At 38.4% G+C, this 26285-nt stretch overlaps 1 protein-coding gene across 6 annotated transcripts in view; it reads right to left on the reverse strand.

The window, feature by feature from the left end:
* Positions 1-44: 44 nt before the first annotated feature.
* The window catches only part of LOC137104821 (E3 ubiquitin-protein ligase HECW1), a 57965-nt gene continuing 31724 nt past the window's right edge, over positions 45-26285 (reverse strand). For 2 of the 6 annotated variants that reach the window (XM_067486561.1, XM_067486565.1), the window contains 23 exons: positions 25551-25693; positions 24939-25039; positions 23851-24845; positions 21686-22313; positions 19400-19498; positions 17622-17775; positions 16551-16654; positions 16283-16392; positions 15645-15830; positions 15268-15402; positions 14767-14881; positions 14536-14632; positions 13617-13700; positions 12569-12675; positions 11705-11819; positions 11512-11625; positions 10768-10920; positions 9850-9948; positions 9010-9139; positions 8530-8676; positions 7883-7997; positions 7455-7653; positions 45-5675 (listed from right to left, as the gene is read on the reverse strand). In XM_067486561.1, coding sequence (XP_067342662.1) covers positions 5564-5675; positions 7455-7653; positions 7883-7997; positions 8530-8676; positions 9010-9139; positions 9850-9948; positions 10768-10920; positions 11512-11625; positions 11705-11819; positions 12569-12675; positions 13617-13700; positions 14536-14632; positions 14767-14881; positions 15268-15402; positions 15645-15830; positions 16283-16392; positions 16551-16654; positions 17622-17775; positions 19400-19498; positions 21686-22313; positions 23851-24845; positions 24939-25039; positions 25551-25693 — 4242 coding nt within the window. In that variant the 3' untranslated portion in view covers positions 45-5563. The remainder of the gene's footprint in view (positions 5676-7454; positions 7654-7882; positions 7998-8529; positions 8677-9009; positions 9140-9849; positions 9949-10767; positions 10921-11511; positions 11626-11704; positions 11820-12568; positions 12676-13616; positions 13701-14535; positions 14633-14766; positions 14882-15267; positions 15403-15644; positions 15831-16282; positions 16393-16550; positions 16655-17621; positions 17776-19399; positions 19499-21685; positions 22314-23850; positions 24846-24938; positions 25040-25550; positions 25694-26285) is intronic. The other 4 variants (XM_067486564.1, XM_067486566.1, XM_067486562.1 and 1 more) reach the window with 3 other exon arrangements.

The raw sequence follows: 26285 nt of genomic DNA on the forward strand, positions 1-26285 counted from the left end.
GATGATCCAACATGGACTCAAATCAAACAAGTCAAATCAAAGGCAGCTGTACTCACATTTTATTCTGAAAGAATAATACCAAAAAAGACAATGGTTTATTACAACATTCCTTCAAGAACCAACCGTGAGAATTAATTTGATTGTCTTTTTAAAGTTCTATGTTTTTTTTTCTATGTCCAATATATCCACACAACAGCAGCAAAATAATAAAGTGACATTTTTATTGAGATTCATTCAACAGTTGTATGGTATGGTGGAGCAAAAGCACAGCCTGAGTATTTAGTAACCCGCTCTCAGACAAAACAGAGCTGTACTTTTCAATATGTACATACAGTTTGTGTATTTTACACAGTCAGAACATAACAAAAAGATCTGCATGCTTCAGTGTCATTTGACATTATTCATCCTGTTATTCACATACGCTCCTTTATAAAGTTCCCTTTAAAAAATGAAAACATAAATAGCATGAAAAAATACAAACATTAAACATCCGCTACAGTTTGCCACCACCTTAACTTTCTATAGACATTTCATTTTTCTTTATTTCTCCAAAAGCATACGTAAATAATTCTCTAATAGCTTCTATTAATGACACATATCATTGTTATGGAAGTGTCCTAAGCCATTTTTTTTTTCTGGAATAAATATTAGTGCTCGAGGTCTAAACTAGACTTCTTTACATTTTCAGCAAATTCCAAAATCTCCTATTTGTATTCTATTAGTTTTCTTCAATCACAAAGTACTTACTGGATATACGTGGCCCTGAAATGCCATGCCATATGAGACATGAAAGGAAAATAGGAAACATCTACAATTTCACTATGCCAACAGAGATGTGAACAGAAAAACAGAAATGCTGTCAGCTGACTGAAAACCAAAACCGACACTACGGTGGCACATTTCCTGCACTAAGTCACAACCACCCAGCGAGCTCCATACATAATAGAAAAGACGCACGTTAAAACACAAAGGCTTCAAAAGTGAAGGCAAAGTGAGTGATGCTTCATAAAACATCATCAAAAAACTGCAGAAAAACAAAACATTCAAGGGAAGCTCCAGGACCTCCATGTACTTATACTTACAATACAGTATAAACAACAGTACAAAAGATTGTAGAAAAAAAGACAGAGAATGCAACATAATCACAGCCTTATTCTCTTGGTTGTAGAAATGCGTGGATAAGGCTTCGCCACCGCCAAGGATGACTGCAGTACTAATTATATGACTGCCAGTACAGAGCATTTATTACAAGAGTAATTATAGGATTCTTGTCAGATTAATTCTTAAATTTGCTTCATGTGTGATGGTCTCAACTTGTGCAATAATTACACAGAAAAAACATTGTGTATCTGTCGTTTTATAGTGCCCCATTTCCTCATTTGGACCATTTCTGTAGCTAGCAAGCAGTATCACATTGCATGGGGGACAAAAATCATAGCATCTAATACTTGCTTAGCTCTAAGAGTTAGAGTACGGGGGTAGTGGAGCCTATTCCAGCATGTACTGTATTGTATGGATCACAAGGAAGCAAGCCATACAGGTCTCCAGTCTCAAGAATGTCATCAGTAAAATGATTGGCATTTTAGCCCCCAATTATCCAATGCCAAGTTTAGGCAAAGTCTGGAATGTGCCTAGAATGGAACCTAGAATGTGGTTAAGATCAGCATATATACAGGCAAATATTAAGTGTGGTTCTGTGAGTGGATTTAAACTCTGGTCTTTTGCATGAACATTTGATTTGCCTCCAACCACCAACCCAACACCTTTACTTTCTGTACTGCTACATTCAGGGCACACTGCTTCCTGTAGCAGCACTGTTGCAATTATACAAAAATTGTAAGGTATGACCATCTAATATAGATACAAGTCCAAGGATACTAGATAATATTTTCATTTTTACCCTCAGCGTCTACCTTGGTTTTCCTGTACTAGATGCTAAGGTAGATACTTTGAAGCTGTTTGGTGACACACATGACTGGGTTGCACCAGTTTATCATAAATCTGTCCCCTTTAAGTTTCTTGAGAACTAATCACTGGTTTCAAACTAGTGATCTATAAAATTTTGTTGCAGCCTTACAACTTAGGAAATTAGTTCTCTGGTTAAAACTTTAGAAATTGGTAAATCTATTGCATCAGGCAACAACATACAGTCTTACAAATGTAAATTATATATCTTTTGAATTATATTTTATTTGTTTGCATACATGGATAAATATATATTTAAAAGTAGTTTTCATACAATTTATAATAAATGGGAAGTCCAATTATGCTCTTCAATTTATGTTATTTAGTCAATATTGGTAAAACATTTTAAAAATTGAGGTATCTTGTTTTACTTTTGTGAAATCAAATTTACAATCTTAAAGATTTATAAACTGTACTCCATTATCTCCATTTACATTTTTGCAATAAATGGTTTAGATATTAGCTAACATTGTTTTTTTGTCCTTTGGTTCCATTAGCTACACCTTGCAGCTAGTGGGTGTTAATCTATTCTCTCCAAACAACTAGTCCAGGAAAGTAATAACTCTAATAACACACTTCAGCGAGCTAACACTCGTCACCGACTATCACGTTGACAGCTTGCGTGATTGGACTATAAGTGAACAGGATTGGATACACTTTTTTTTTTTTTTTTTTTTTTTTTGCCATATTCCTTCTTCCTTGTCTTTCTTTTTTCCTTCAAACTTTACCACTGGTGGTTCATTTGGAGATTTGCATGATATACTAGGCCTGGAGCCGTCAGCCTTAGATTGATGATGAGCATGATTCCAGAAGGCTGGTCAGCTCACTTCTGTGTAGCCCCACACCCCCAGATCCTTTTCATTGTCATTTTTTAAATTTTAGAACCAACAGACACTGACTGAAGTAAGATCACTTGAGAACATTTATCAGAGTTCTCACAGCAGTTCACTCTGGAGACACAAGATGCTTTATACAAAAAATGAAAAGAATAAATAAAAAAATCATTGGAGTTTAGTTATATTTGGCTTTTTTGATATTAGATAACTGTCAGCTATATGTGTAAATGAGGTATCACAGTCTGATTGGATTGTGACATGAAACCCACATGAACAGTAGAAGAGCATGCAAACTGATTTCAGGATAATCAATGCTAACATCTCAACTTCAAACTTTTCTTAAAGTACATGAGCTTTAAGTACTAACCACAAAACCCCACAACCACTTAGGCCACATATGAGGCAGTAAGTAACTGAGACACAGTTTTATTATTGGACTAGAGATGTGGACAAATGCTTGGACTGCTGAGGGGAACACTGCAGTGAGTCACCTTCTTAAAGACCATGGCAGACTGAAGGAAAGGTCTCAACTATTGCATATATTACACTGGTTTGTCCAATGGCCCCCTCTGCATGTCCCGAGTTTAGAGCAGAAGGCTGGATTGATTCAGGAAGCCGATCCAATGAAGCCCTTGGGAGACTCACATGCTGCTTTGCATCAGTCATGTTGTTTGTGACAGTAAAGGTTCAGATACCGGAGTACCTTGCTCTGTTCACACAGCAACACCATGGTGATAATTCACAGAAAAAGAGAAGGTCACGAGTGGAAGACTTGGACCAGGAATGATGACAGGTGAAGCACCACCGTGGCCAACAGGAAACACAGAAAGTCTGCTTTAGTCAGCCTGTCAAGGAATCAGGAACTATGCTGTTTTCTTCATTGGTATGATCAACTTCAGTCTCCACAGAAGGAATCCCAGAAGCCTTTATGTTGAAACTGACCGCTACTTTGTCAGAAAGGGTGACATTTTGTCTCTGCTCATGAAAGCTTGGACATACTGATAAGAGTTGTTTGTGAGTAACACTGCTGTCCATTCAGGAGAACAGAAGAGTTTATGCTTGGGTTTAAGTCTGGATGTAGACCTTCCTGGATGATGCCAATACTTCTTAAGGATTTAAACCTAAGAGTATTCTTGTACTACCATAGTTGGCATCAATATCTACCTATTTGACTTATTTTTAATGGTTTACTAAACTGTATTACATGGATTTGTTTTCAAGCTACTGTTTTCTGAGTCAGTCTGAAGGAAAACTGCTTATTAGAAAATCTGATATACATGCTAGTCTTTCCCTAGTCTCAGTGTCCCAAACCACATCTTCTGTTTAAACTTTCTGAAGTGCATTCAGCTTATCTCATGTTTCTGCTCAATACTGAGGCAGAACAGCCATTAATTGAACAAGAATATTAATGGATGACTTAAGTGTTATTGGCATTGATGGATCCCTTCTTTGCCCAAGGTTCTGTTTTTCTGGTAGATCATTTTTGGCATCTTACCCGAGTCCTCAGCAATTCTTGCTGTATATCTAAATCAATTATTTTGTCAATTATTTATCTTCAACACTTTCTGATAGCCTAAGTTTAGTTTATAATCTCCCTGGAAAGTAAAGGATTCTTTTTTGATGGGAGGATTTTATCAAATGGTCTAGAGAAACTAACTTATTCTTTCATCTCCTATTCTGTCATACTGCATATTTTGTTTGCTGTCAAATGCTGCAGCTAATGCGTTAACTACATCAAACAGACAATGTTCTACATAATGTATTTTTTCATTGGTAGTTTTAGATTTAATTTGATTATAAGGCTGTACGAATCATCCCTAAGGCTTTTATTAACTGGTCTGGTCTGGTGAGCTACATCACAGTCTAATCCCAGTCTCAGATCCTCAGGCTGGATTCTATTTATGAGCGACAGTCCAGATAAAATACATAAGGATCCTCGTTGGATCTGACATGATTGTTCCTTTGCATCTGGGCTCCTAGTCTTTTCATGCATTTTATTAATATGTTTTGTACTGTAATTAGCATCATATTTTTAACCACTTCTTTAAAGTCACATTTATATAAACGGGTAAGATCAGCAACCACCTGAGAATCTGTGTGCAGGACTCTGCACACATCCTTCGAATTCACGTTTGAAGACTATAAATTCACCACCAGTTTTTGGGTTAGGGTTTTTTATTTAAACTGGGTATCTCAAACCCGCTTATCATGATACTTCTCCTGTCAGTATTTCTTTTGTATTTTTTTCAGATTCTATTTGATATACTTGTTTTTACAGTATGATAAGGCTTAGTCATTATTATTTATTATAATGTTTTCAGGTCATTGAGAGATAAATTCAGACAAGTTCTCAGTATTTGGCTGTCAAAATGTCTTACATTACTTGTAAAGTTATATTTTTTTGTGCTGTTGTGTTACCAATGCTTTTTGTCTTTCTTTACAATGCTCTTTATTTGCTGCTGCTAGTATATTTTTTTAAAACTGTAATGTGTCATATTCTTCAGTCTTAAAGATTAATATAAAATGTCCCAATGATCAATACAAAAATAACTAGTACTGCTGTGTCCTGGGTGCTGTCATAAAGATCAATGTGAGAGACTTTACCATGTATTACCCTAAATGTGACATACATCTATCCATGTGACCAAAACCTTTGCATATGCAATCCACATATCTTTATGACATATTACACCCCCTTCACATTATGGCCAAGCCATTTTTACAGAGATAGATGCAGAGTGGATTTCTCTGCCCTGTCGGGCTCACTCCAGGCCAAATGTGCTGGTTTCCTCCACAGCTATAAGGAGTTTCTCATACAGCATGGTGTATGAAGGGTATGGAGGCAGGTCCAGGCGGTTAAAACAGGTATGAGCCCTGAGAATAACGGAGAGAGACAGAGGAGAATGAGAGACAGGTGAAGATACTAGATGAAAAGATTGATACCACTTTCATCTGTGAAACTAAAGCTGGTGGCCAGTCAACTTAACTTAAATAATGGTAATTGACAACAATCTGGCCTGGGTCTTTGGTAAACCAGTCCTTGTTCGTCCGAAGGTTGAATCATGTCTGATAAGCTGGTCTATTACAGTGCGATGGGTAAGGATGGAGCATTTATTAAAAGTTTCAAGTGCCAGTACCAAAATATGAAGTACAGTATATAGGTAACTATAATATCCTGGTACATTTTGTAAGGTGGGTGACATTTTTATTGTTTCACCGGCCACCTTGTGCTTTTGAGTCATAGGAACAATCTCAATGCCACATCTGCAGTCTAAAGTGCTCAGTCCATATTACTGGATTAAATTGCTATGTACAGTACAGGGAGTATTGCTTTGTGCACAAACAAAAATGTTCACATTTCATTCTTGATTTATTAACATGCAGTATGTTCTGTTCTGTAGGTTTTAGTTTTTGTTGAAGTCAGTTGTAGGTGTTACTGTGGTTTTCTTCACGGACAAAACAAATAAAACCTAAAGTGTTTTGATAATCTCTCAGTACATTTTTGACTTTCATGCTTGTGACTAGCTGCAAGGTCACTGGTTCTTATGCTAAGGAAAGTCTTTACAATATGTCACCAAATTATACTTTACTTTCTACAAAGTCTTTTCTAGTAAGAAAGTAATTTTCTATCTTTATCTATATTTTAAGTTTCAGCAAAAACTTTGCTATTTCTAGCAGCCAAACAAATACAAATTTGTACAAAGTATCTTGCCGTCATGCCTAAAAACATTTCCATGGAAAACACTGCATTATTTTTCATGCAACACTTTACACTTTTGTTTGATAAAATCCACGTAAAGGTCAAATTAGTACTAAAAGCATGTTTTGCATGCAAATAGTTTCTCCTATATGTCTCACTGGGGACCTCAATCAAAGCCCTGTAGGATGTTCCTCTTCTAACCAGCTGTTTATGGTGAGGGCATATACTGTATGATGGAATATATATGATGGAATATTTTTACTAATAAAGATGATATCAGTTAGGAAAGACAATGTGTAACTGTATTTTTTCTATATTTAAAAATATAAATATTGCTGATCAAAAAACTTCAGGGGTCGCCCCAGCAGAACATGTTTCAGACGTTGATTCGGCATGTGTTTTATGCCGGATGCCCTTCCTGCTGTATGTGTGTATGTATGTATGTATGTATGTAAATAATTAAATGAATGAATGAATATCAGATGGCCTTTAGTATGTCAACGTCTCTCTCTAGTTCTTATTAATTATGTAACACAAAAAAGGGTGTAATAGATGTACTGTAGGACGGGTAGTTAAAATCTGGTACAACATCAGCAACAACAGCTCTTGTCACAAAGAACCATATTTTTATTGACTCCACTATCATAGGCGAAAATCTGCTATATATGTGGGATTGAGTCAAAGTAATTCATCCTGTGCATTAACATGAAAATAAGAGAGATAGATACAATCCTGGGTATGATCCGACTAATCCTTTAACCCTAGGAAAATGTTACCCCCTCATTCCTTATAGCTTTACTCCATGTGGACTCCAATAACACAGAACATGTGTCAGCTTTTCAAAGTGCTGTGCTGTAACCTGCCTAACATCTTGAAGATTGAAGTGACTTTTTTTAAAATAAAGGTTTTTGAGAGAACGTGAACATGAGTTTACAGTTAACAGTCTTAGATACCTGGGTAGTGATGTGACTTTGCCCCACTTTTCGATGCAAAAGCGCCGGAGGCCATTGGATCCCCGCAGAGCAGCAAAGCCTTCATAGGGAACACTGGATGTCCCAGTGACAAACTGTAGAAGGCGAAGACGCTGCTCATTGTTGAAGCGCTCCACAGCAGCCCAGAACCACCGCATCACTATATGACCATCATGGTAACCTAATCACAAGCAAATATTTATATTTGAGAAAATCTTAACTAATATTGTGTCCAGACCACACAGACCTCATTCACATTTTGCTGAGATAAACGCAATCTGAGCTAAGCTGCATTCAATCAACTGTATGAGCATCTGATCTTCAATAACAACCTGCTTTCTTCATGTGAACATGTGATCGTACCAGGAGTAAAAGGGGTTTGTAAGGTATTTTGGTGTAGTAGTACACACCTCCTCTGTACTCAGTGCTGCTTCTCCAGTCAGAGAGGTCGATCTCCACTGTCCCTGCAATAACCAGCTCCAGCTCCCGTGCATCGAACACAGACACCAGCCTGGAGTCTACCACCTGGGATGGGGATAAAAAATGTACAGTTAAAAAAAAAGATTAAATAAATAAAAATCACAACAACAACAAGTATTCACATCTATTTTATTTTATTTTTTTGTCCTTTCAGCTTTATCCCGTGAATTCAGGGTTGCATGTTGATTTGGCACAGTTTTTACGCCGGATGCCCTTCCTGACGCAACCCTCCCCAACTTCTACCGGGCTTGGGGCCGGCACTGCACGGCTGGGGATGGGGATGGGAAAGTATTCACATCTATGGGAATTGTAAAAATGAGCTAAATTACTTCATATTTTGAAGCAAGTTGATGTAGTGATGTAATGGATTTTAACTTAGGATCTGTCTTTGTAGGGTTTAGTTTAACATATCACTCCCTACAGCTTTAGGTGGTAGGCCTGTGAGCTTAGTGTTGTATCATGGAATGACGTATAAAGTTGGTTACCAATTAGTACTTATTTTCTCTTGACATTTAAATAATTCTGTGGTAGTTTTTACCACCTGAATGCTGAAAAGGTCGTGTGCAATATATTTTACCTCATAAAAACCTCTGACCAGTGCCTCGGTCTGCTGCACCACTCCTCTCTCCACTCTCCACTTGGCCATTCGCTCTATATAATCCTTCTTGTTTTTTTCAGTCACCTGCAGGTTGGAGCCGCCCGACTTTAGCTCACGCTCTGTCACCTAACAGCACAGTAAGTCTGGTTAACAAGTAACCTGCAAAATGCTTGGTGTTCTTTTACTTTACTACATAAATACTGTTTATTTTGCATTGCTATGCAAATGTTTATGCCAAAGATAAAATCTTGTATGCCACAAATCCAACTTCAAAAGAGCAATTACTTTATTATTATTATGTTATCATAAGATACTACAAAATATTATACACTTAACCATACTGTCTACACTGAACTGTGGAGATATTGTGTATGGTCATACTACTGCTACTACCCTTAAACCAACAAAAATACATACAATGATAATACTGAACATAGAGGGACACGCTCAAAAGCTGACCTGGCCGAAGACCTCCTCATTGACTGTGAAGGTGAGGTCTAGGATATCAGTGATGTCATTGTCTTTCATCCACTGCAGAGACTGGTGGAACTCCTCATCCAAATACTCCAGATCAGACAGGTCGGTCGCCCTGTGTGATGACAGAGGTTACTAATACAAGCCACAAAACTTTATAATTAGCACATAGTTAATAGACTAGCAGTATCTGTTAACTAGGCCAGCATTAATTTACACCATTTGAAATAACTCTGGTGAAGAGGATGTTCAGACAGATTTAAAAAACACACAATCCAGATGCCTAAACTGTTGTTAAGTTGGGACACATGGGTGGATGGCAAGAAACAAATTATTAACATGAGTAACTGTAAGAAAAGGTCCCAAAAATATATAAAAAAGACTGACCTCTCAGCAAAGGTCCCTATACAAATAAAGGTCAAATTTAAACAAAACAAATTACTTTGTTTCTGTAAATGGGTGAATGTCCCTATATTACACCAGCTTGGACTATCATTGTGGAGGAACATCGGTTAGAGGCTCTGATAAATGCAAAATGTGTAGGTGTTGTAATTGGGAACAAATTCTATCACCATAGCTACCAAAGTCATCCAAAGTTGCACCAGAGGTTAAAAGTCAAATTTCTAAAAGTTAACTAATTCTTACTAACATGCACCTTGCAAATCTGTGTTACTGTAACTTCTTGCCTTTCTAACATAGCTGTTGATCTTTCCAATTATAATTTTACTAGATTAAATTCTTGTCCATTCAAATAAATATTCTTCTATTTTTGTCTACCTAAACTGACAAATCACAAACATTATAAACGTGTATGTGTTTACTGACTGTCTGAGAAGGGCCTTGTAGAAAGGTCTGGTGAAGAAAGCATCCAGCAGATATTGGTGAATCAAAGCCAGACCTAGGATACGACCGCTGAAACGAAACCTGGACACACACCACGCACATATGCACACATATGGGAAAATCAGTAAATAGATTCATTGACTTTGTTACATAAACAATTAAAATGAAATGTGATTAAAGTAACATTTCATTACATTTTCATACAAACATATATCCTTTTTGTTAAATTTACTGTAAAACAAAGCTTCCTTTGACATCACATTATTTTTTTTTAAATATTAAGTGCAGGTAGCTACTACTGTAGGTATTTTCTATTAAACCATACACTCTTCTAATGAACCCTTTAATACATTGTCCTCACACCAGATTGATTTAATTTATTCTGGGACACTTTGGTTGTAGTAATAGCCTACAAATCATTCTCCAATCTTCTTCTTGGATCTACAAACCATAACACATTTACAAACCTGTTATCAGGAGAGCACAGACCCTAATACCCTATTCGACCTATATGTGACTACCACAATATATTTCTAAGCCATGGCAGAAGATAACCTGAGACAGTTTCAGGTTAACTTCCGGATGTGTTTTTACACTGGATGAAAAGTGTAGATTTTGTTCTCCATCAACAGTGTATACATACTACAATAGTATACTTCAGGACCAGAATTGAGATGAGGAAGCGTAGCAACAAAACACTACTCTTTTAAGGTCAAAATGGCCTGTAGTTTAAGTGTTGGAAAGAGTTAACCTTTTCAATTCCAACAGCTCTTAGCACCAAATTTATAATTATGAAGATTTTCATCAACTAACATTTCAACAAACTGCTCTCTAATACAAAGATTTACCAATTTTTAATATATTTAGATATATAAAGACTGATTGACTTGAGCATCTTACCATTCCAGATGGTTCTCAACAAATGCAGACATGGGGCTGATCTGAACGGTGTAAGTGTCGTTGGCCGAGTATTCAAACAAACCATAGTACGGATTAAACAACTCTTGAGACAAGAGGAAGAAGAACTCTCTGGATGGACCACTGTAATCTAACCTGAAGAGATAAGAAGCGAGACTGAGTCAATATTTTTACATATTTGGTTTATGGTATATTTTTTGAAAAATCAGTTCTGATCTATTTATCTACCTCCAACCAAACTCACAAAATACAGTATGTAATGACAGATAGTAGCTTCCTCGTGCTGTTTGTTGCCCCACAATGTAAGAAAACTTAGTTTTAAAATAAGCACACAGGGTTTTTTCTACTAAAAAAGGTTAATAATTGAGGTTAATCTCCTCAAAAGCTCTCAGTCATTTTTGAGTTAATCTACCCCATATCTATCAAAAACCCATCCATTGAACTGTTTCCATTGAACTGCTACCTTGAAACTGTTGAAAATACCTAATTACCAGATTTTTTTCCCAGTGAGTATTAGTACATATTTTTGTAATAGTGTAATAGTTCTTGTGTGTGTGTGTGTGTTTCTGTATTTAACTGCAAACATTACCAAATGTCCAAAAAAAAAAAAAACAAGAATGCTAGCAATTTAACAATCAGTAAATATTACACTTCCAAACCTTGTGAGACTACCACACTACATACTGCATTAAATATAGAACAGGTGTGAACATGTATGTGTCTCACCCCTCCTCCCCAACGAAGGTGACATAAAGTTTGTTCCTCTGCAGCTCTTTGCGGGAGCACGCCATCACCTGATTGAAGGTTCCTTCCAGCAAATGTTCTCTCCTGATTAACAATCTAAAACAGCCACAGGTCATATATATATATATGGAATCTTATATATCATCTTATATATGGAATATGTAGCCAGTCTTACTTGATCTTGCCTGGTCCTTGGCCATAGCCCTTGGCCTCTAATTTCCTGTAAAAGTTTCTTAGCTTGGCTTCAAAGTCTCTGCGATAAGGGGCAGGAGCCCTGGCCCTTTGCAAGCCTAGAAACACACACACACACACACACACACACACACACACACACACACACACACACACACACACAGCAAAAAACAAGGAGGAAGTGAAATGAGAGGTTAAAATTAAACATAGTTATCTAAAATATAATTGGACATCTAATGTTTTCAAAGGTTTGCAGAAAGAACACTAATGCAAACTGGCCTAATATACAAAACAGTTTAAAACAACAAACAGTAAAAGAAACAAAAAGTGAACAATAGTTTGCAAAAAATGTAAAAAACAAATAAAAAAAAAAATCCTTTTGCTTCCAGTGAGTTTACCTCAATGGCTGCTGCTACACACTGGGTTTTTTCTCAGGATGTACTGCCCCTAGGCAGGGCTTCTTCTACAGCCTGATAGAACATGTCAAAGTGAAGCTTCATCTGAACACAAAGGACGGGCTGGGTCTTTGTCCATCTATCCACTCAGATTGTGGACCTAATCATGCTGCTTACACGTATCCCTGTAAATATCTTCTTTTTCCACCTCATCCATTGGCCCTGCTGAGTGACTGCCTTTGCACATCTAGCATCTTCTTGTTGATATACTCCTATGAATAAATAGGCTGTGATACCATACACGCCTTACAATCGCCCTGTTTCTAAGTATTGGCTGAGCCTTACAAACTGCTTCCTTCGGGTTCCACTTCCTCCCTGTTGAGACTATTCACCTTGTACTCTGCACTACTATAGCACTTGACAGACATCTGCTTTTGGCTGGCTGGACCTACCAGGAGAGTTCTGTGGCGAGGAGGCGGGCGAACAGCGGGGAGAGAAGCTGAAGCCAGTATGGATAGGGTGCGGTGGAACATAGGACATGATCTCCTCTTCAAATAAACTACACCAACGGAAGATAGAAAAGCAGAGACATGACATACCTGAAACGTAGTGTATAAGTGTTACTCATCATTATACCATGATGTCACATGTCTACATAGCTTGTGATTTAAAACCAGCAACAAATATCAACATAGATAGCTGACATTTTTATCGTGTCGAGGTTTTTGGGTTCATGCACTGATGCCACAGCATTAGCACTGGTGGTCTTAATAATGTCATGGAGCAGAAAGGTCAGCATACTCACTGAACAGTCTGCAGCCACACAGGCCCATACACAGCAAAATGTGATACACTGTGTGCAGAGATGTAGAAGCACACAAACTCAATACCAGCAGTGACTGGTACGACCCCCCCCCCCCTTCCGTTTATCCAGAGTCGATAGAACTTAAACAAAGTGTTAAAAATGATTTTTATATTGCAAAGTCATTATGCAGTTAACTTTGTTTACTTTTTCTCTGCATGTGTTAGTAATGATAGCAATTATTTAAAACTTATTTTTAAAATAGTGTTTAGTTAACTATGAATAATTCTACTTCCTGTGCGCATGGCATTGGTAAAGTGATTGTCTATGTGGCGCTGTAAAAATCAGGTAACCTGAGGCTGTCCTGGTTCCAATGGACACAGTTTTAATGTTCCTGTCCTCCTGTTACTGGACACATTTCTGCTCTGTCTCTGTCACTCCCAGAATAACTACATCAGTCTGACATTCTGTAATGTCACTGGAGGAGAAAGAGAGGTGAAGTGGAGTGACAGGTTTTTATTTCGCAAAAATGTGAAGCGTTAATCTCATATTTATATTAAAACCACCAGGTCATGTTAATCTTACGGCTGATTGGTTTATCTGCTGATAGCAAAAGTGTCTCAAAGCAACGCTGTTGAGTAAAAAATACAAGCCTATATCTATACTAGTTTTAGTATTGAAATCCGCGTGGTGCTAACCTTAACAGGATGACCAAATCTGCATCACATGACAACTTCTCCACCCCCTGGGTACCTTCTGTCCGGATGTAGTGGATCTTCTCTCTGAGGGAACAGGGAAAAAAAGGAAAAATGGTTCAATATTATCAATTGTTCATACAGGCAAATATCTGGGTTTGGCACTGAAACCTATTGTTTGAGACCTGTTGAGCTCTGTCACCAAGAAAACTGTATCTATGTAAACTTTATCAGTTAACATCAGTTACGGTTCCTATCAAACATCCCCACTTCCCCTTACCAGCAGATTAGAATGTGCAAACATTCATCCAATATGATTGTGTTAGAATGACTCACAGCATGAGTCCAATAATATAGTAGAAACTTTTGAAAGACTCTTACGAAAGGAAGTTCTTGAAATGAACCTGACTGCAAATATTAAAGCGATCAATAATATGACACAACGTACAAAGTATATTTAGTAAAGTCATTTCTATTGCAGTGCATGCGATGTAGAGAATTAAGCACTCACAGTGGTTGTCTAAATTGGATTGTTGAAGCATCACATTAGCTTAAGACACATGTGTTTTTAAAGGAAGCAAGCACTGGGGACCAAAAAGTGCCACTAAGTTCAGCATTTCTGTTTTGGTTTGGCTTACAACATACAAGTCACTAACTTGTATGTTTCTTTGCTATTTTACTCAGCTACAAATAATTGTTTCTTCTACTTATTTTTACTCTTTTCTTTAGGCCACCAAGAGGAATTTGCATGTTGTACCATGCCGCTGTATAAAGCCTCATTAGAATTACCACCCATACCAAATTAAACACTGATCCACTAAGTAATTAAGCACATTTTCTATACATTACCTACACATGGACAGCAAGTATAAAACGAAGGATGATTGTATGTTTGGATCAGTCATGTAGAAAAGAAAGACACCTCAGTGCGTGGTTTCTGCTCAAGCTGGGCTGTCGCTCTTGCAACATGTCAAATATGTTCGGTTGTCGAAGGAAGGCCACTATCTTGTCATTGTAAGCTGGTGAAAAAGGGAAGCAGAAAAAGCCTGTTTCTGAAAGGTCTTCAGAAAAAAATAGTAACAGTTAAAAATTCAATCCATATACTGTCTACAGTAAATATTGAGTAATAATGAGTTGTTGTCACTGTGCCTACATGGAGCAGTCAGTTGTTGCGAGTCAGCGTGATGCTGACTTCGTATGGCGGCTACCAGGCTGTTTCCAGGCCTTGCCATCAGAGACGCTCCTCTACTCCTAGACACGTCTGAAGCCTGAGAACAAGCACCAACAGAAGCCATTACTCACTGAGACAGCTGCTGTTCTTAACCCCAGGATTAAGTCTGACACTTAACAACATGCTCAAAGCTGTGTGGGTTATCTGCAATGCAACCATGGATGTTTACTGTCCACAACTATCGCTGGATTACTTGGAGACTGAAGATTTGCAGTATAACCCTGATCTGTAGCCTACATAAAAAATACAAACATGGAATAAAGCATGTAGGAGTACTGATATTTCTAATCCCTGTTAAAAGCGGCAGAATTAGTAAAGATGCTGATTCAGCATTTAAAAAAAAACAACCCTTTGATATTCTAAGAAATACTAGAGAGGAGAGGGGATCTTAAAGTAGTGAGTAAAAATACACGGTTTGAGTACCTCTCCTGCGCTGTAACTGCGTAGTCTCTGAAGGTGCTGTCTGTGAGCGAGGTGGCCGGGCAGGCGGCCATTCTGCAGTGGCATCCGAGGGTCAATAAAGGTTGTTGCTCGACTGTTGTGGTCTACAAAGAAAGACTGGGAGACAAAAGATATATGAATTAGGAGGACATCATTTGATTAGAGTTAGAACTTAATGTTGGTTTTCAAAAGATTATTGCACCATTCAACAAGTTTCATCTTCATACAGCTGAACAGGAGTATCGGTTCATTTTGGTTAGTTGCTGTTTCAAAGTGTGAGACACTGCTGCTGACTGTGAGTTATCTACATTTACGCCCTAGACCCATTCATGTCCCTCTAAATGTGGAAAGTGAAAGACCTTGCCCTGGGGGTCGGTCTTGATCTCCCAGCCCCTCGGCAGCTCCAGCTGGGTGTCTGCAAACTTGTTGAGGAAAACCACCAGGTCTCGGTTGTGTTGGTAGCGTTCAATGTTTCGGGCATCACGACGCACCTTTAGGATCATGTGTTTCACACAGCTGCTGCTGGTGAACATCCGGTAGGCTGCCTGCAGAAACATGAACAATTTTACTTCTAAAAGATAATAATAAACACTAATTGGATACAATGTTAATTGCTACTGTATTTGTTTTTTTACCAACCCATAACAACATACAGGACAATGGCTGCTTCCACTGTCTATTTTATTGTTTTTTTATTTGTTTTTCTTATTGTTTTACTTTTGTATGTCTACTATTAATCTAGCCTGCATGTAGCTTTGCAGTTGTCAAAGTTAAATTGTTGCATTTTAAACTGAAAATCTTTAAAAATACCCAACAAATACATGGAGTAAAAAGGAATGTTATGTTGTGTAATGGTCACAGAGGAAGACTATGTCCAACAGTGTGTTTCTTTTAAAGTACATGTGAACAGAGGATACGGTATATAGATAATTAAAGAATATAATCAAATGTATTTTTCAACTTTAACGTAATCTATGTGTGTGTATGTTGTACTTACATAGTTACTGTGCAACACAGTGAAAAATTCTGGGTGTGTGATGAACTTAACAGCAGGTGATTGGAGGAGATTGCTCAGCTTTTGGTGATTTACAGGAGAGGAAGGACCTGCTCGCAGAAAAACAAGCATGGATAAGAAAGCAGGGCCAGTATTTACAGCTTGAACTAATAATCTAAACAAATGGGCATGGAGTCCAAAACTCTTACGCCCGCACATCAGATGGCGTGAAAGCTACAGGTGATGTGAGTTCAAGGTGTGAGTGCCGTACCTGTTGAAGAGGAATCAGAATCGGTTTCTGTATTGCTGCTGCGCTCCAACCTCTGACTGCGACCTTCCTCCTCTGTTGCCATGGTCCTCTGGATGTTTTGGTACCTGCATAAAAACATATCAACCTATTATAGAAGTATAAAGGATGAAACATTTGAATGGCTTCTTATATATTACTGGATTTTCAACGGGTATTTGAACTTTTCACAACAACCATTTCCATTGTTATCAACGCCTCTTTAGTGCTACTTGATAATTGATTATTTTAAGCTTGGGTGGTAATGTTAATGTATTCCATATTTTTCATATGCTTATTTTCTGATTTGCATCACAAAAAATGTATTTCAGTTTAAAATCCACTTCTAGTCACCAGATGTCAGTGTAACTCCTCTACAGGACCAGTGTACATTGCTGAGATTTTCTCAAACAATTTTTAACACTTTTCAGCTCAGGATAACTACAACCAAAATCAGTATATATACATGTTCACTGATACAGTTAAGGCATTTTGGTATTTCATAATTATATATGTTGGTATTATATGATTTAAAAGAAATGTCTAACACTGAAAAACTGAACCCTGCAAGTTTTACCAGTAAGCATTTTAAAACCAGAGATAGTACAGCATAAAAAATTAACATAAATAAAAACATTTAAAAAATAATAAATATAAATGTTACAGCAGCTTGTTGTGGCCGCCATAACACCATAGTTCATTTTGTTAACCACAAATGGGATCTTATTCACATTATAATTCACAATATTCACAATACAAATTAGACATATTTTCCAAGTTATTGTTATAAAATGATTCTGTTTTATAAGAAACATATCAGAACATGTGAGTTTGTCTGTCTATATAGGAAAGTTACTACTCTAAATTAGTGGCTCTCCATATAACTCCCATTTTACAGCTTCATGTTAGAATATGACATATTGCTATACATTGCTATAACTTCAGGATGTTAATGCTCCTCAGTGCTATTATAATTTGGTTGACAGTACTGGGTGAATATTAGGTGAGTGCCTTAAGATTGTGACACTCTCCGTTTCTCTCTACCCCCACCCTGACCTTCTGTTGAGTTGCTCCATCTGCTGGGTGGATCCTGAACGGGGAATGCTGTGGTTACACTTGCCACTGTGGCTTGGTCTCTGCCAGGTTGTTGTCCGGCTGACATGGTCAACATAGAAAACTCTGCCGTGGCTGTCGACACGAGCTTCCCAATCTGTGCCAACAGTGGGGACAAAAACGAACAAACGTTACTTTTCTATTCTAGGATGTGTTTTTCTGTTGATTAGTAAAAAATAAATAAATAAATAAAAACCTCTTAACAGTAATTAATAATGCAATGCAATTTGTGGCAATCTGCCACAAAGCTTTTAAAATAAGTTTATCCCAGAAGCAGCTAAACAGGACCGACCATGACACTATGCCACTGTGCTACACATCTTTGTACGTTTATGCAAATTCCAACCTAATTTTCTGATTATTACTGCTGCTGAGTGAATAATGAGTTTTCCTCGAATGGTGGATTGTGATACCTTAATCTCTGCTCTGTAGAGGTGGTTGGTGATGTCTGTTTATTTCGGGTTTTTCGTCACAGCTTTCACAATGCTTGTCATCAGCTGTTGTTGTTTTCCTTTCCTGACCTGCTCTGTACATATTGCTCAGTATACCACTGGTTTCTTTCTTTTTTAAGACATTCCAAATTGTTGTATTGGCTATGCAAATGTTTGCGCAAACAACATTACAACCTCACAGAAAAACCATGAGTTACATATTCCAATACTTTTGTAAGAGATCAAATGTGATCTAATACGGAAGGCTCTGTCTTTCATGTTGTTTCGTGTATTATGCTTGTAAGAGCCAAAACAGCTTTACATAGTTAAGTAAGTTATTGTTATTTTGTGTTAAATCATTTCACTATAGTAAATTTTAATTGTGCCATCTGCTTATAGTGGATTGATCATGTGGATCAGGGTGGCAGCACATGCGCAGTGAAGGCTAGGAGGCACATAAGAAAGTCTGATGCCAATAAATCATCAAAAAGCTGCTTGGAGCGACTCATCTATGAAGCCGTAAGTCTGTGGAATGTTACATGAATAGTGGAATATGTGTCAGAACGTTTTGTCTGGAAGCTGTTATTGATAAGAAAAAGCACCAACAATGGTGTAAACACCCTCAAGTGGAAGCTGAAATTCTCAAACATCTTGTCATATCCAACTCTTGATCTTAGACTAAAATGCTTCAGTGTACAGCAAAAACAAGTCAATTGACCTTGCTGTTACAATACTTTTAGGGGAGTGTGGAATTTGAGCTTTCAGGAAACTCACTTTCCTCTGGAATCAATGAAGACCAGAAAACCCTTAAAACATCTAGTATTTCACCCTTTGGTGAAATTAAAGGTTTATCCAAGAAGGGACAATGAGATGATGATGATAAACACAAAGCAGAGAATCTATGTATAAAAGAAATACAGCATGATAGACTGTGGCGCAGGAGGGAAGAGCGGTCGTCCACCAATCCTCCAGATGTTGCTTCGATACCTGGTTCCTCTGGTCACATGTCAAAGTGTCCTTGAGCAAGACACTGAACCCCAACTTAGTTGCTCCCGGTGAGTGTTGGCCAGCTGCATAGCAGCTCCCCCATCGGTGTGTGTGTGTGATTGTGAGTGTGAATGGGTGAATAAGAAGCAGTGTAAAATACTTTGAGTGCCAATATGTAGAAAAGCGCTGTATAAGTGCCGACCATTTACCATGATAGCATGCACAAACAAACAGCCACATTCACAACAAACTAAGGTGCTAGATGGAACTCCAGAGTAAGACTAAGGAGATGTTGGTTCTTACTTGGAGGTAAGGCTTGGTCAGTGGCAGCAGGAAAATGGTTTAGGTCATGGCTTGGTCGCAGGACTGGAAGATGACCAACAGGAGGTGAGAAGCCTGAGCCTACAGGTAATCAGAGAGAAAGTGTGGGATAAATCACTACATGTTCGGGGATGTGTTACACTATCTGCCAGACTAGGAAAACACTGGACATAACACACAAGGGTGTGGAATCTCTATTTTGTGTCACACTAGCAGTAGCCATGCAAAGCAGTGCATGAATGATTTTTAGCAACATTCTGTGCCAAATCCAGGAAGCAGCAAGTTTCCTTTATGTAGTGAAATGGAAAGTATGATGTGGATCAATTTGCAATGATCTCTAATCTTAAAAGTGTCCAACAAAAACAATCTTTAAACCAAACAATGGTTACATAGTTTATATGTAACCATCAGTGTCTGTTTGTTACCAAATTAATTCTGCCACAGGACAAACAAACAGGCACAATCTCTAAGAACAATTGTAAAGTCAAGAAGAACAAGAATGTGTCTCCACATAGCCCTGGTCTCAACATCACCGAGTCAGAAGAAATGTTATGAATGAATGCACTGTGTGTTTAATGCAAGCAGAATTCTGTTAGCTGAACTAACCTATCTAATTGCAAGTTAAGAACCTGAACCTGAGCTTAATTTTACATGAAGGGGGATTGTGATTGGGAAGGACTTAGTTCTGGTTATGTGTGTGTGAGGTGTTCATGGGCTGTACAGTGCATAGGTTAAATTAGAATGTAATCAGTTACATGCCACAACCTCCTGCAAGACCTGAACAGAACTGTGAGCTAACAGTTGTGTGACTCACACAACACTGGTCAGAAAACAGTGAGACAGCCTAAACCCACTGTGAAACACTCAACTGAGGAACTACGCAGTATAATTGATATGATTACACAGATACTGGAGAATGATGGGAAAGATAATGATTTTTAATACAGGCAATAAGATGGCTTGGCATGGTTTTACATGAATGTCCAATCTCAGCACCAGTAAACTCAGACTGGTCATGTCTCCCCTGCACAGATACCATCTGGACATACACTATCGCTGCAGTATTCACCTAATTTTTACATGTCTTAAACGTATTTAAATAACAAACCTCTATCTCTAAAAGACACACTAATATTTTGACTAAATAAATGAAGACCAGCTTAAGAATGAAATTAAATACAACCCCAATTCCAAAAAGTTGGGACAATGTGTAAAACCTACATAACAAATTGAAAATTAAAAATGAGTTAATATTTTCCATGATCGGTAAAATGTCTGTTTCAACATCTGATATGCTGTTTATGTTCTATTGTGAAAAAAACAAGGGTTGATGAGAAGGAAGATTTACCTTCAAAAATCTCACTAGTAAGTAGTTTGTTAGAAAATGCAAGTAGGTTCACACACAGCAAAGTATCCAAAGTTTACCGGCTTAAATATAATCTGGCTTTAATTTAGTTAGGACAATACTTATTAAAACTGGGTAATTTTTATGTTAGGTCATTTAATCATTATTGATGTAAACCTAAACAAACTAAAGTTGAGACCTGGCATGTTAAAGTGTCTTTATTTACATTATTTCATATCCAATGTGTATAGAACACATAATATAAAGCACAATGCCTATAAAAACTATTCAGTACCTTTAAACGTTTTCATGGATTTGTTTTTTATTACAATATTGAATCATAATTAATTTAATTTGGCTTTTTTGACCAAACAAAAGGACGGCCTTCACCTATGCTCCTTCCATTTCTTAATATTGGATTTAACTCTACTCTAAAGGATAGTGATTGACTTTTAAATGTTCTTGTATTCATTTCCAGACTACTTTTTCAATATTTCTTTTAAGGAATTGCTTGTGTTCTTTCATCTTTAATTGCAGATACAGGAGTATTTATACTACAATCCCTAAAATACAATCACATTTCTCTATTTATCTAATTGTGTGACTTTTGATTTCTCTCTCAGTTTTATGTCTGTAATTAATTTTGATTATTTAGAGAGATTGTTTTCACTTTGAGATAAATGAGATATTATTTGATATTTCTTTGTCAAATCCAAATTAAATAAACCATGAGCAAATCATTTATGTCTCAATCAGTCATTAAAAGGAAAACTGCAAAACTATCCTAAAAAAACTGAGCAGCAAAGAGCAAACAGGGCAGCCGGATGAAAGTGACTGGAGAAGTAAAAAATAAGTCATAAGACCCGTGATCGTAGTTGGTAACACACTAAAATCCGATACAATAATATAAAATACATGTTTACCAAAAAGCTGAGACTCCTGCAGACAGACAATGAGAAAGTCATGTTTTCTCTCACCAATGCTGTTCCTGTCACTGGTGCCAGCCACAGCTGGATCCCCCTGCTCTCTCCTCCTTGCCTCCTTCCACCTCCCTGGCCTCCTCTCTATTCTTGCATCGCCTGCCTCCTGGTCCTCTGGCGTGGGGCCGGTGTCGGGTACGGACTCAAAGGCACTCTCCTCATCTTCATCTTCATCCTGGGAGGAGAAGACTGTGCTGCCAGAGAGTCTGTTGCTGTCCACTGAGGAGAGGCGTGTGTGGCTGCAAAAGCGGCTCCTCCCCTCGTAGCCCGAGTTGCTGTAGCATGACGTGCTGTAACAGGAAGTGCTGTAGCAGGAGGTGCTGTAGCAGGAAGTGTCACAAAACTCGCACTCATTTTCACCTGGAGGTCTATGGGGGCTTCCGCAAATTCTTCTTCCTACTCTGTTGTTGGAGTTCCCCTCTTCACTCTCCAAGCGAGAGGGAGAGATCCTCCTGATTGGCTCCTGTCCTCCTCCCTCACCTTCCAGGAGCTGGTTTAGCTCAGACAGGCGTTCAATGGAGAGGCTGCGGGGTAGAGAGCGGTGGCAGCACGGCCCTGGGCACTCCACAACCTATAAGAATACACCAGTTTTAAGGGAGGGGGTGATGACTGTTTTGCAGTGCAAACATAATCTGGTTACACATTTCAGATTGACTGTAGTAAAATATGGGGTTAAACTGGGCATAACTGTGAACAGGTTTGTTTAACGAGGCTTGAGGAGGCTCTCAAGGCTTGATTCAATTTGACTGATTTCAATGTTTCTGCACTGGCTGTGGAAGCGGTACCTTTTGCGCTGCTCATTTAGGACAATATAGGAATCATGTAGGTAGCATGATACAGGAAAATACGTTGACATTTTGTAATAAAACAATCCTTAAAATTTGTACATAAAGACACACTATGCCCTGGTCCTAAATTCAGCCTTGGTCACTGACATGCATGATGATTGGCTATGTACTAAAATGATCTCCTGCTAGTGTTTCGTATGATGTTATGCCTGTAGAGGACCTACCTAACCCACTGGAGGTTGGGGTAAATTTTCAATACTAACTAAAAAATGATAAAGCCTTTTGTTCACTTGCAGTTCTTTTCTTAACTTTGGTTAAATTGGGACCTAGGAAGATGTTGGGTAAATGCCTGCACCGACAATTTATTTTCAGAAAGAATAAATGTTTCTTCACTAACTGTTCAGGAAATACAGATACAAAATAAACAGAGCAATGTGCGATGCACCATTAAGAAGTATGTTACCACACTGATCATAAATTAGCTGCAGACATTGTAAAAAACAATGTCTGCAAACAAAGACATAGAAAATGTAATAAATTCAAGTGCATAGTTTTCATTTCACCATTACCAACAAAATACATTAATGAAACACACTTTATTGGGCTCCAGAGAGAATTGAGAAAGAAGATGATGGCCTGTCACAGTTAGTAGACCTCATATGATGATAGTAAAATGCTTAGTGATAACAATGTGAAAGGATAACTTAATTTTTTCCTACAATAATAATTTTCTTCTTTCCGGTTGATTCAGAGCATCTGGGGTGATAATTGGCATATAATGTTTTTTTTATATCCCGACTAAGCATTTTGGAATGCGAAAACTTGGCACCCATTGAAATGGTGTATATGAGTAGTCAGTTTTGGCCACAGAGCAATAAGTCAAATCACTTTGCAAACTAAAAAGACATTATGTACAAGTGAGTAGAGGCAATGCGTTGTAGATTTCATTTCAGCATTGTTGAAAATATGATTAATTAAATAAAATGACATAAGTTATTATTTATTAAACAAAGAAAAGTTCATGTAAATCATCAGACCATTATGTGACGCTCAGTTTTAAATAATAAAACAAATGTAAAAGATTTCTGTCCATTAAAATTAAACAATTTATCAGCTAATCACTTCAGAGCTAACAGCTTATGCTTTGTTTAAATATATTAACTATTTTATGTCTTATTTTTTTGCACTGTTTCTGTTCTGAAAATTTGACCTAAATAATTGCATCCGTTTTAGGCCATTGTAGCTTTAATACATTTGAAGTGGGGGTGTACTGTAGGGCTCCATTAACACTGATGACAATTAGCCCATCACTGGTCATACCAGAGAGGGAGACTGGGTTGTAGCCTCCTCTTCATCCTCTTCCTGTCCCTCCTCCTCTCTGTCTTTGGATGTTTTGAGTGTTAGTGATGTGGAGGTGGTGTCTTCAGTGGTGTTTGTATTATCTCCCTCCACAGTCTCCTCCTCTTGGCTGGGGGGCCTGTGTTGGGTTGAGGGGAGACTGTGGAGGAGGTGGTGAATTCGTATGTAGTGGGATCGTGGCGTCTCTGGCTCACCGCAGGCTGATGCTATCACCGTCTCCAGCTCTGACACTGGCAGGGAGCAGGGGCGGTTTTTACGGCGTGAGGAAGCTTGGGAGTTGTAGTTAGAAAAAAGGGATTGGCAGTTGCAGGGGGTGCAGTGTCGGTCTCCTCCCTCTGATACCTCCTGCGCAGAACCTTCAGTTGGCATTGCAGGGCTCTCCTGGGAGGTGGTGTTTTTTTGTGTGGGAGCCTCCAGAGTAGTTGCTCCATTGTTCGCTGTTACTGCTACATGATTATCAGAGTCTGGCTTTAGCTCCTCAACCTCCTTGTCTTCTACTGCTGCCTCCTCAGCATGGGGTGCAGATGCTTCTGTCTGTTCCTCTGCTCTTTCTTCCTGGTGCCTCTCCTCCTTTCCTCCATCTTGTACCATCACTCCACAACTTTCCTCCTGTTGTTCAGCTGATGTTCCCTCCTTTGGGTCCACCTGGGGCTCAGTAAGTGGGGGCTCCTCCTTCACTGTGCTCTCCTCCTCCGTGGTTCCATTCTCTGCTCCTGGTAATGCGTCAACCTCGACCTCCTCAGTAAGAGGCTGATCCTGCTTGGGTGTAGAGACCTCAGTGGTGAAAGCTGGTGCTGAAGAGGTCTCAGAGTCAGGGTGGACATCCAAAGGGAGGTCAGGCATGTCAGGCCCCACACTTAGCGTGTCATCATCAGCAGCATCGGGAGCATTGTTGGCATCTGCATTTCGCCCCTGAGATTGGGCTGGCTCTATTACCAGGGAGACCTCCTCATCGTCTAAGAAAAGAATGAACACAGAGAAACACACTTCATATAAGCTGGAGGTGACGCTGACATGTCTATGCTGCTATATCACGGTGAACCATGAACCTGGGTGAATAGAGGAGGTCAGCTCAAAGCGGAACTGCAGCTGGCCACAGACGTGATCTGTTGGTAACCTGCGACCCAGAGAATAACTCACAACCCGATCCCTGCAGGGAAAAGGAAAGGGTAAGGAAAAATAGGAACACTGAAAACAGACACTGCTATGGCAATATTTGTGGATTTGACTAAAATGTCTGTACACATTTTAAAGTTTAAAATTAGATGGTCCAACGTGATTTGCAGTTGGTACAGCCACCTACATCCTTTATCTCTAGGGCTGTCTGTGGGCTGTTGTATGTGGGAAGACTCGGCTCTGAAGGCCTGAGTCATCAAGTATACTTACATCTATGCACTTACAAAAAAACAAATGTATTATTCCTTATCTATTATCTTCACTCCTGACACTTGCCAATGTCTTCTCTGTGATTTACAGTAGCAATTTTGCTTGCTTTGCACCTCCATTGTAAGATGCTTTGGATAAAAGCATTTACCAAATGACTAAATGTAAATGTAAGGCCAAGAGTAATATCTACACTACAGTTTCACTGCTTCAAACAATGAAAAACCTCTACATTAATATGCATAATGTGTGTGTGTGTATGTGTGTGTGTGTTATACCCAATGGCATGCTTTTCTAGCAGCCTCTGGACAGGGACAGAGAGCTTCCCAAGAAAGCGCTTAATGATTGGCCGACTCTTCGCAAACTTATCTTTCACCTCAATCTCCAGGACATCAGTGGGCAGAGACACAAAGTTGAACCTCTGGAGAAACAAACAGACATGAAAAGAATTTTAGAACATACTTTCAACAAAACAGTGGAAGTGAAAAGTAAAGATTTCTTGCCTTTTATTATTTTTTTGATATTTTAGATTGAAACTACATCACATACTGAATTATGTAGCACAGAAAATAAGTGTGCTACATAAAGCCACAATACACTGATCAGCCACAACATACATCTGTAGAATCCACTTAAAGCCAATACAGTAACTCTGCCATTAATTCTACTTTTAGAAGGTTATAATTTCCCAGTTTGTAAGTTGAAACTGTAAGAAAGGTGATAACTGTACTATGTGTTTATTTTTCATAGTGGGTGGTGATGGATTACATAGATTGTTTGTTTCAGCAGTAGACTAAGTACCTATTTGTCCATTTTCCTTGTTGGACATTCTGGTGGGATTATAGTGAGAACTATGGTTTTCTGTGTTTTATTTCTACAAATATTTAAAAGAAGACACAAATTCTTTAAGCCCCTCCCCTCTGGCAAGAGGCTCCAGTCCATCAATACCAGGACCTCCTGCCAAAAGAACAGTTTCTTCCATTGCACATTTTCTCTGCATAGCTTCTTATTTT

This window comes from Channa argus, chromosome 19 (genome assembly GCF_033026475.1).
Source record: "Channa argus isolate prfri chromosome 19, Channa argus male v1.0, whole genome shotgun sequence".
Taxonomy (NCBI): Eukaryota; Metazoa; Chordata; class Actinopteri; order Anabantiformes; family Channidae; genus Channa; species Channa argus.